Source organism: Phalacrocorax aristotelis, chromosome 1 (genome assembly GCF_949628215.1).
Source record: "Phalacrocorax aristotelis chromosome 1, bGulAri2.1, whole genome shotgun sequence".
NCBI lineage: Eukaryota > Metazoa > Chordata > Aves > Suliformes > Phalacrocoracidae > Phalacrocorax > Phalacrocorax aristotelis.
In genome coordinates, this window is record NC_134276.1 from 207,508,685 (window position 1) to 207,520,793 (window position 12,109).

Below are 12,109 nucleotides of genomic sequence, written 5' to 3' on the forward strand. Positions count from 1 at the left end.
CTTTTTGGACTACAAACAAAAAGAAAATCATGTTTACCATGGAAAATTCAGAATCAGACTTCAAACTCTCTACACGTGAGTTTACTTGCAGAGTGATTACTGTTGATATAGCTGAAGTTGTTAGCAAATATATGTTTAAATCATCAAAAATTCAGTGAAGCCAGAAATGCTGAGTACTTTGAAATTTCGTCTGTATAACGAAAAAGAAGTAATGAACTTACTGTCTCTTATTTGAACTTACCTAACCAGAATGCCATGATGCTATAGGAGCTTGACAGTGTTTGGCTGGACAGAGGCACTGATCTGGTGGGGTTAGTAACGGTGTTGCTTGTTTCCTCTTTTACTAGCTATTGCTGTTGGCTGGTTTTGATATTAAGTGCAGCAGCAGCACATAGGTTTGTGCAAGTTATTGGTCTGCTTTGCATCATCTTATGTACCACCAGTAGTACTAAGTGACACAATGAGGGGAGCCCTTTCCCTAAGTGTAAAATATATTGAAAGAAATATTTAAAAGTTCAAGCTTCTCATACTGAAATTGCAAGGAGCTACAAACCGCTTGGCAAATATTCATGTTTAGGTTAAGAGCACTCTTTCCACTGCAAATATACTCCGTGTAACATGCTTAGGCCATTCTCAGTGCAGAATTCCATCAGGAAGCTCTTGGGGTGACTCAGCAGCGCCACAGCATGGATTTGGTTGTATCTTTCATTTTATGTGCAATGCTGCTATTGGACACACGAAGATCTTTAAAGTACCAGTCCTCCTTACTCTGCACACTAAAATTGCTCGCTGAAATTAAAATTGGGAGCCTACCAATGGGGTTCTAAACCTTCTTCTTTAAATAAGAAATATAATGCTAATTAAGCTGTTGTTTTTTATAAAATACTTTATTAAGAATAATAAGAGTAAACAAGGTTACAAAAATACCAACTTTATTAACTAATGAAGATGCCGTTAATTACAGAATATTTGTAATACAAGTTATAACCACAGTGTTCCCTTTTCATTAGGCATTCAGCAATTTATATTTAATGGGACCATTATTTTTCCCACTTAAATATGAAAAAATACTCTTATCATACACTGAATTCCACAGGCAGCTCCCTGAAGTTAGATCCCACACAAGGAAACACCATACGTAAATGCGACAGAGTATGTTTAAAAAGGAACACTGTAAAATTTTAGGGTGAAAAGCCATGTTAGTCTCTGCCAGCAGCCCCAACATTCATAAAACAATAATATACCAGTGCACGTGAGGGAGAAAGAAATTATTTGATAAGGATACAAGGATAAACAACCAATCCAATAGGTTTCATACAGGTTCCCTGGGGGTCTACTAGTTTACAACTAGCCTTCCAGAAGGATGGCGATAAAGCCTTGCCTCCTGTTGCAGTTGCTGTGGAGTTGAGAATCTGTGTGCTTTTCAGTGTACAAGGATGCATGTAGTTCAGTGCATGGCTATAGGGAAAAGCACTGAGAAACTTTCAGCCCCTGCTCTTTTGACAATCACATTCACTGATTTCAAGGGACATTTTGCCTGAGTAGATTTTGACCCTCAGAGATATATTTGGACCCTCATCTGAAAAGCTCTAACTCAAGTGAGTAGTTCTGTCAAGTACATTGGCATTACCTGCAGCAAGGGTTTGCAGAATGCCTCAGAGAATTCTAATCTTGAACTAGAGAAGAAGATTCCAGCAGTAGCAGCAAAAATCTAGACCAGTACATTCCCAATGAAAGCTACAGTTTCTCTGAGGGTCATGAGGTTTATGAGAGAAAAAGAGATTGGGAAAAAAGCTTTTTTGAGGGAAAAATGTGTTCATTAATGAAAGGAAGAAGTGTCAGCCAGTTCCAATGCCCAGAGAAAATCAGTAATTAAGTCAACTAACTTCAGTAGCACAAAATCAGCTTTTGGGTTTTAATTCCAAAATTTTATATCCAGTTATTACACTTTTCAGCGACCAAGTATTAGTTAAAGCAAGGAGAATGAAGATGAAATTCAATGGAGATTAAGAATGTCCTTAGATAAGAATTTAAGTTCTGTACCCTTTAACTCTAATATGAATAAAATCACATCTACGAAGTAAGGTCCAGATCTGACTGAAGTTAGTAAGAGGCTTTCCAGCACTTTACATGGGCATTAGATCAGGTTCCCTTGTTATTACAGAGAGAAAAATGTTAGAACAGTGAAAAAATATAGAGTGTCCTTTCTTAAGAGAATCCTGTAGTTATAACAGTTGCCTGGTACGGTACCATTGGTACCAACAAGAAATATTCACAGGAATAAATGAAGTACAAATTCATTATCACATATCGTTAATCTTCTCTTCTCTTGCTCTTCAGAGTCTTGCGTGCCCTCCATACTGAGATAGGGAGAGCAAGAGCACCTGATAAGCAAGTGCATACAAACATGTTAAGTTCTGGAGCATCAACTCTTCACAATTTATTTTACCGAGACACTGCCCAGAACAAACAGGTAAAAATCCTTACACGTTGTCTAACAAAAAACAGTATTTTTATCATATATATATATATGTGTATATATATATATAAAAATCACAGTCTTCTGCACAGCAGAAGATTATAACTAAAATATTTTAGGATTTGATTTTTTAGATAGACATAACAAAATGCCTGCAAATATAATACAGTGAGCACATAACAATTCTTAGAATACAAAGAGTGAACATGGAATTATATGTTTTATCCACATTCTACTTGTGACTGAAACCAAAACTCAACTGGAGTTTTTTAAAAGTCTCTCTTAAAAAGTTAATCCTTTCAATAAGATATGGTCAGTATATGCTTAGTAAGAATACACTCTTCACATACATGTCAATAATTAATTGTAAATACAACAGGCTAAATCCTGCCCTCTTTAGGTCTGGTAAGTAAGAGAGCCCAAAAGGAGCATAAAGCCTTCAGAGGCAGCCAGAATCGATCAAGACAGGCTGCCTGCGTAGCATCCACAACCTCAGGCCCACTATACAGAGAAATCACATCTTGTCCAAAGAGACTATTTACATCAGGAGGAATTTCAGAAGCTCTGCTTGCTGAAAGACTTCTTATGTGCTAGTAGAACCTGCTGGATGCTTGACAATAATCTCAGCAAGCCAAGCCACTTAAGCGTGGGCTGAAACTCATCCCAGTTCACCAGGAGATGTAAGCATATTTGGGTCCCACTGAAGTCAAAGTGCACTGCCGAAGAAAATAATTTGGTGAGTGAACATGAGGGCTGCCTCCCCAGACAGCTCCCCTAGAGTGGTTACCTTCTGCCAGGACAGAATTCAACCCTGTGTCTTCTGAATGAAATGTCCTTTTATATATCTACACCACGATGTCAGCTTAACGGCTATGCAGTTAGATGTGATACACATACCATATAATTCGCTACTGGAAACATATACAATTACACAGTCACAAGTGAAGTAACAGTGCAGTTACTTATGCAATTACATGTACAGTAGTAAAACTAACAATTGAATATATGTTGTATCAATTTTCCAGAAATTACAGGGTAGTTGGTGCCACCTATAACAACACATTTGTATAATATTTCCAGCCATACAACTAAATGCCTAAAAGCGAACAAGTGCTTTTCATAGATGCTGATTATTTGTTCTTTTTCCCCATCAACATAAAGGAAAATGATGGTTGTACACATAGGCAGGAAACAAGCTACTAAACTATTGATGATTTTTCCATATTACATACAAGATCATATTATTCTCTGCAATAATTTTATTACTCTGAAAGGAATTATACAAAGGATATAATTTTGTCCAGATCTAGGTAAGTTTTTATTAAAGATTTTAAGTCTCTGAAAAGACTATTAATGCATGACTTAATTTTCCCATTATTAAGTCTCTCATCCGAGTGCCAGATTCAACTATTCTTTTTTTTCCTGCTGTAAATACAGAGTTACTTTTATGAAATAACTAAAATCAACGTAATTTTTAACACCTGTCTGTTGAGAAAGATTTGGGCATTTGATTGAATTTTCTTTTAACGGTCAAAGCCTGGCAGTAGCTAACCAGGATTAAATTTTCAAACTGTGGGAAATAGTGTCTTTAACATTGTAAATTCACAGTTATTTCTGGGACTGACTTTAAAGAAATGATCGATACTTTGTTAACCAATCCACTTCTATGTTTCTTCCCTCATCCAAAAGGGTTTCTGAGATATCCGATAGGGGACCACATACACACTGAAGGGACCAAGTGCAGACCTAGAGCCTATAAGCTGTGTGTAAAAGAAAGTAATATTGACTCCTGTGAGATCTCTGCTTATGGCAGGCTTGTCAAAGTCCATCAGTAATGAAAATATTAATTACTAAAGGGATAATTTTTAATGAAATATTGAAATTTTTCACCTCTTATAAGCGGGGAAGAGAAATATGATCTTATATGCTGTCCTTGACATATGCATATATCTCTCAGTAGGTCTTTTGTCATATATGAAGAGAAATATATGGCTCATAGAAAGAATAAGATATGTTAAATAAAACTATAATTTGTTTCTCCTTCTAAGATAATCTGAAGAGCAGCAGAAAAGAGGTCATATGATCTATTTCTACAAAACCATTTATCATCCAGTAATAATATCTTTGAAAAATCGTTTACCCATTCAAGTATCTTCAGGAGATATGTCACCATACTTGCATATACTGTAGGTCACTCCAACATTTATAAAACAACACTGTTAGACAAAAAACACTAAGAACATCCATAAATATTAAAAGAAGGTCAACAAACTTGACTATCAAGTAGTTTAAAAATTGTCGATCTTTTCATTACACATTAATTCCATGTTGTCCAAAGCCTTTATTTGAATGGAAGTTGTTGAGTTTTTCAGGGTTTTCTGTAGGTCATCATAATCTTGTGTATCCACCGGGAATAATACGAGACCCGAACAAAAATCCCAGGACGATTTCGAATGGCACATCCGCGGCCAGGAACAATGACACCAACTACTATCTTCAGCCTGTTTTGTTCACAAACCAAGGGACCACCATAATCTCGCTAGGAAAAATTATAAAGAATGTAACTTCTCAAAATGCTTCAAGACACAGCTCCCATCTGTCTCCTACTGACTGGTTTCTTTTGGGGATCACCTAGCTCAAGGAACAGGCAATAATGTTATTCTTACCATAGGACAAAAACAAGCTTCCGATGTTTATCATAACCAGAACTTATACAAATCCATGTCAAGGTTGGCTTTTGACTTTTGGTTGCTTCCTATGCAAATTAAACACTATGATCCATCTTTATATGCGACACTAGTGATTTCAGACTACCAGATCTTACTCTCTTCTTTCAGCTACCTGCAAGCATATTTGTTTATGTGCAAATAAACCAGATGAGTAGAAAGTGAGTTGAATGATAAACATTTTTGTTGTGATAGCAGGCTTTGCATCAAAGACTACGGACAGAGCCAGGTTAATACCCTTCTGTCAGTCAATCATGTCGCAAGGCTCCAGGATGAGAATCTGTGCTTACTAATAGGTGGTGGTGGTAATCCCAAGATAATAAAAGGTAATATTTTGCAGACATAATTTTGAAACATAACTAGTTAAAATACTATTCTTCATTATTCTGAGTGGATGAGACATCTGTACACCAGTACCTGCATTCAGTGAAAATTTGGAATATGACCAACTCACATTGGGGTCTTATTTAGCACTAAAATATTTCTAGTTTAAATTATACTGAAATGGTAATTTAGGTAAATTCACATAGATTTGGGAATTGAATGTAGATACTGCTGGTTCTACCCAGGCAAAATGTATATTGAACCTAGCAAACTAGCTTCAAAACTAGACAGTAAATGTTCATATCAGATAGTGAGACATTGTTTCAAAAAATATTAGCTGGCAATTAGCATTGTATTCTCTCTAGATCACCAGAGAAACAACAATACTTGACCTTTATTTAGTTTAGGGGTTTTTTTCTGGCTGATGGCAGATTAGTTCCTGCAGGAACAATGAACTATGTCAGTACCATCAGAGCAGCTCATAAAACACTTTCGGGAGTGGAGTTTCACCTGCCAATCTGATTTTGTTTCTCTGCCTGTCCTCTGCTGAGAAAAGTAGCTTCAAAGGAAAACTCAGGGAGCAGGAAACCATGCAGTGATTAAGACTGATTGCTAATATTAATTCAGTCCATTTCTTCTTGCAGGGGAAAACAAAGTGCAGGATCCCCAGCAGATTTCCATGCAGATGTTTCATTTATAAGCCTTGACGTGTCTAAGACCTCATTTATGATTAAATATTTGATTTTGAAGAAAATACTTTGCAATAACAAAATGATCCTTTGGAATATTAATAATAAATGGAATAGGCCTCAGCCTGATGAAGACCTCGTTTCCCCATGACTTGGTAGTACCCCTGGGTAGGGAAAATTTCACTGCTTGGTTAACATCAGTATTAGGAAATAATCTATTCTACTCCAGATATTAAATACATAATAATACTCATGACTACCCTCCTTCTAGACATCATGTCGTCAGGCAGATTTTCCACACAAAAAGTTATATTTTCGTGTAATAAAAGATTTACAACACTTCTCCTCAGATGTCTTTTCTCCATCATCAATACCTGTCCCAAGCAAAACAACTGTATCAAACTGTACTTTCACTGAAGTAGTTCTCCTGTCCTGAGGCTTGATTAGGGAGACCAAATGCTCCAGCCTTCTAACACTGATCCTCAGTACATTTCTTAATCTTTCACCTTCTTTCATAACTTTACCAACTCTCTTAAGCAGTGATTTTGTATTTCACATGCAAGTCCTCATCTAAGTGGTAAAATTTGCTCCAGCTTTTGCTTCCTACTCAATCAAAATATACTGCTGTTTTCAGCACACAGCCCACTTTAGCCCTTATTATACAGAACACAAATTTATCTGAATCAAGAAAAGTGTTTGGCCACATGAGTATATCTAACATTCATGTATATCCTTTACTGGTGTGGTGGTACAGTGAAATTGAAGCAAAGGAACACCTTCCTGCACTCTGGCAGGATCACTAGAAACACAAATCATTTTCTAATGCAAAAGATTAAAATAACTTTTTGTGTACAAGGTTAATGTATAGAGAATAATTATGAAAAACTCTAGTAAATTATTTCTGGAAAAGAAAAGAAGCCAGGTTGATGGCTCCTAAGAATGTATTAGGAAATGTAATATTTACCTCACAAGGCCCAGCACCAATGGTTTCAGCCACAGCACAGATTTCTGACTCATTCACAATGATCTTCCCTTTGAGATATTGGTTACATTTCTCATTTCCCAAAATAAACAGGTTTGCTACCCGGAGAAGGCCATCATAGTTAATTACTAGGATTGAAAAGAAAATGAGAATTTTATTCTATTTCAGGGGGGAAAAATTGAAGATGTAGTCTGAATAAACTTATTCATGTAACTTCAGTTATTGTACTTTCTCTCGGGTACTCACATTTTTGTCGAGCCTGTTATCACATATTTCTCTTTTGGATTTCTTATAATTGCTACAAATGAGATTTGCAAGAAATTTGTCTGGTGCACATGCCCGGTCAGTTCTCTGAGAATATCTGGAGAAGTTTTTTGTATTAGAAGAAAGTGCTAGGTAACTGGGTTTACTCTACAGTCCACCACCAGCTTGCCCCGTCACATTGCAGAAATCAGAAAAGGTGAGCCTCAGAATGTTGTCACTCCCATTAGTGGAGCAAGGATTTTGCTCCCTGCCTTAAACATGAGTTAATGTGCAACAGTGCCTGCCATAGCCTAGGGAAGGATGTGATACTTTAAAAATACTGTAGCAGAGCAGAGTTCTCATTCTGTGCTAGCTCAGCTACACTGAATGACTTTGTGCCTGCAAGGGCAGAGCCACGGCTTTGTGCAATCTCCATTCATCAGTGTGAAGGTCAGGAAGCAGGAGCCCTGTGGAGCTCGCTCTTGTTCTACATGTCGAAAGACAAGTCTGTACAAGCTGCAAAGATAAATAAAGGGCCTGGACCTGCCTGTTCCCTGCACAGCCATCAAAAGAAAATGCCAAGCTTGCCCTTCACTAAATTGTTATCCTGTCTTGATTACAAAAAAAAAAGGTTGTAACACTTCTTTCTTCCCTGACTAGGAAGCTGTGAGGATTATATTAAGCAGCGCATAAAATACATCTGAAAGGCCTTGGATGACAGATGTTATATATTTACTGTATTACATAACTCCACAACATTGAAAATTCCTTATCAGTTCTCTTAAGCTAAGCTTTCCTGTGATGCTGCGCTGTGATCCAGCCCAACTTCCCTGTCCCCCAGACAGCCATTCCCCCCAGAGGATGGTTAATATGGCCATGCTGGGAACATCAAAGGCAGTCATCTGGGAGAGGGCTGGTACAGATTACTTGCCACCCACAAAGAAATGTGGAGTAATGATTACAAGGAAGAGAGTCTCAGAATTACAGTCTAGTTTCTGCTCTGCTTCCAGGACAGCGTGAGTATGCTGCTGCTGCTTACTCAGGGTCTGTGGCAAAATGACATTTGAGCACAGTAATTATTGGAGTAATTATTGTCAACTGGCAGCTATTAACTTTATCATCAACACATAATTAGACAGATATAGTATTTACCAGACTAAATAAATGTCTGTTCTCCCACATATTTGTATTTACTTCACACAAAAACTGGGTTTAATAAACATTAGTAAGGTTGCAAAGTCAAGTACTCAAAAGTTAGGAAATGCCAGACTCAGGGCTGCCTGTGCACCCTTAGCTCACTGTCTTCATTTATGTTAATTATGTCTTTTACTACATGATTCTGTATTAGTTTCTCCGCAGGGCAGCCTGCTTTGGGATACAGAAAGAGACTGCTTAAGTAGATGAGTCCGAATTTTTTTAAAAAAGGGTTAGAACTCTGCAAAACAATTTTGCCAGATTTTTTTAAATATGTAGAACAATATTGTTCTCTAGTTCATTCTTTGAAATGTTTGCATCATTTTCCTGTCACTGAAACAAAAAAAAAAATTAAAAGGATGGACTAGTAGAAAATATTTCATATTAAATGATATTAGATAAAATACTCAAAGGTTTACAAAACCAGAAAAAAATTGAAACTGTATTTTATAACAAATTGTTGGACAACCACGGCATCAGGCAATACCAGCAGCCTCACCTATAATGACAAGAGGAAGTAAGCTGTCAACGTATTCATTTAGTTTTTAAAAATAGTTTCTTACATCCAGTGTATCCCCATCCATAAACACTGCAACTGGTCTTCTCTGGAATGGTACATCCAGAAATGGGTAATCGGATTATTTCTACAAAATTTGTCAATATGGCAGGTCTGAAAAGAGAAAATAAATAATAGGTATAATGGATTTTACTTAACCTTCTAAAATGTATCTTTAAAATGATGTTAAATCTATTACAGCCCACTGCAATTAAAAACTGTGCCAATTCTTTTCCTTTCTTTTCCATTTTTGAAGAATATGATGGATTCTTCTACCTATTTTTTGTGCTACATCTGTTAACTGTCAAAAGATTTCTTGAAATGCTGTCAAGATTTTTATGCTATTTAACTTGGGTTTTCATCATAAAAGTAAGTAATGGTGGCGTTTCATTTGAATATATAGTTTTGCTAATATGAAGGAAGTTTGAAAGCTAATATATACACAAGGATCTCAGTTACATTCTGGTGTTTATTCTATAAATTAAAACCATCTAGTCAATGTAGTTTGGTTTAAAAAAAAAAAAAAGAAAACAACTTCCCAACAAACCTAAACTTGGTTATCAGGAAAAAAAGTGTAGGCACGATTTTTCAGAAGTAACATCTGTTTTCTGAGTAAGTTAGATGAATCTGCATTTCTGCATATATTAAGTAAAATTTCTTGGAATTGGAATTTTACTCCATAGAGACATCATCTGCAGTATCAGAGACAGTAAAGAACTGTTTTTGCTAATCTTGTTTAGGAAGAAACTCATTCATCAGTTGAAAATCCTGGAATTGGCGATAATAGCTACTAACCTGTTAAGTTTCAGTAAGACCAAATCTGACCCTGCAGGGCCATATACCAACTGGGAGATATTCAGAACTTGTCTATGCTTCTCCTCTCCCTTTCCTTTGATATTATGGACTCCAAGCCAGGCTTTGTAGTCTTTCAAATCTTTGTACCTAAATGAGGCAAAGTTGGTTAAGATTTTGCTGAGTGTATAATGAAATAACTCAAAAAAACTCTGCTTCATATAATTATGCTAGAAGATCTTAACTAAATAGCCTTCACCAGAAATGGGTTTATGCTGCCAACTGCTATTCCAAAATCAACATGCTCAGATATAAGGTTTTGGTCTGAAGCCACCACATAATTGTATCTTTAACTGTTACTAAAATCTAATTGTTTTTTTCCTTATAGTAGCCAAACATTTAGATACTTGGACAGTATGAACCTTTGAACTTTTTGAGACTTACTCAAGTTTTCTATTTTGTTCTGTCCAGTTAAGCAGAAGCATGAGATTATTTTCATAAAGAGGCAATTGTCTAACTATTACACTTGGAAAACATATTTATACTTCTATGTAAAATACCCGGAGGTCTTTTAGATTAACAAAAATAATAACAGAAAATACCAAGGTCCCACAGGACTTTTACATGAGAAAAGCAGTGCTAAAGCCAAACAAGAGGGAAAAAATGCTGCATTTATGTTGAAGAAATATAGTGCTGATAAGTTCCTGAAAATACATGTATTTCAGTATACAAAGCTACAGACTACTGTACCGAGAAGGGAAACACTGCCTGGCTGTTAGAACCCACTCTTCCTTTATCAAAGTACCGCCACAGATATGCTTATTCCTGGAGAGAAAAAAAAAAAAAAAAAAAAGAAAAAAATTAACTAACTAACTAAATAAATAAATAAATAAATGTAACTGTGTTAGTTTCTCTATAGTCAAAAACTTTAAAGAGTACTTTTGCTCCCCACACATGTTTGCTGGTGAAAGGTGGCTAACTGACAGCCTGCAGAAATGTGTCTCTGTCCCTTTGCTCTACAGTTTCAACAGTTATAATACCATGACTTTGCAGAGATTTACTCCAATGCAGCAGGAGGAAAGAGAAATTCAGTTCCTCTGTTCATTTAGTGGTTTCAAAGTTGAACTTATAATAAGACTAATTTAAAAAAAAAAAAAAAAGAAGAAAAGGCAAGCCCATTCTTTGTAATCGGAACTGGACTGAAATATTCGAGCAATCCCCAAAGTGTCACCAGATGTAAACAACATTTGGTCATTATTCATGTAGATATTATTCAAAGCATTGACCTCAAGGTGGAGAGTTCCTATTTGATTACCACCCCTATGAGATTTCTGTCCCCACATGCTTCAGTTGGAAACAATCTGCAATGTATGACATCCTACTTGTGATTACAGAAAACCTAAGCATAATATATCAAGTAAAATTAAAGCAATTAAATATGACAGTTCTTTCAAAAATAAAAATGGCTGTTGAATGCAAATTAATTAGTTTCCTTCTTTGTGTCTCCAAAATCACATTTGTTTTCTGCAGCTCTTTGAAAAGTGAATCAGAATTGTCAGCAATTTGGAAAAAGCTTAAAATCTCTCGATTTATAAATTCAAATCACACAAATGTTCAAAGCTTTGCAAAGAACTGCTGGAAGGACCCCAGACTATATGGAGTTCAAAGACAGCAGAAAACACAGATGCTTGACTGCTTTTTTTTTTTTTTTATTGTATTTTGGTTGAGGAACAAAATATCTGATCCAAAAAGCCGGATTCTTCTTAAAATATAGATTCTGCCCAGTTTTATTATAAAAATGTCACAATCAGGAGTATAAATGTGTTCTTGCATATTATGTTTGCATCATTAATTATAAAAAGGAATTTGCAAGATTGTATCATCTGCTTTAGAAGATTAACTAGTACACATAGGAAGGTTAAAATTATTTAAATGTGGCAAAAATCCAAAACTTAGTCCATGAAATAGATTAAATTCACCCAAATATGCTTAAATATAGCTGATAACAGAATTTGGATCAGATAAATAAGAAAATATGTCATTGATTAATTTAACATTTAGAGATGGGCCTTGGTTGCCAAATATGAATTACAGGTTTCTAAGTATCACTAAGCCTTTACCATT

The 12,109-nt window shown here is 35.8% G+C and overlaps 1 protein-coding gene across 3 annotated transcripts in view; it reads right to left on the bottom strand.

The window, feature by feature from the left end:
* Positions 1–3,900: 3,900 nt before the first annotated feature.
* The window catches only part of HGF (hepatocyte growth factor), a 57,581-nt gene continuing 49,372 nt past the window's right edge, over positions 3,901–12,109 (bottom strand). For all 3 annotated transcript variants that reach the window (XM_075081504.1, XM_075081502.1, XM_075081503.1), the window contains exons 14-18: positions 10,736–10,810; positions 9,989–10,135; positions 9,201–9,307; positions 7,183–7,328; positions 3,901–5,018 (exon numbers count right to left, since the gene is read on the bottom strand). In XM_075081504.1, the coding sequence (XP_074937605.1) occupies positions 4,848–5,018; positions 7,183–7,328; positions 9,201–9,307; positions 9,989–10,135; positions 10,736–10,810 (646 nt within the window). In that variant the 3' untranslated portion in view covers positions 3,901–4,847. The remainder of the gene's footprint in view (positions 5,019–7,182; positions 7,329–9,200; positions 9,308–9,988; positions 10,136–10,735; positions 10,811–12,109) is intronic.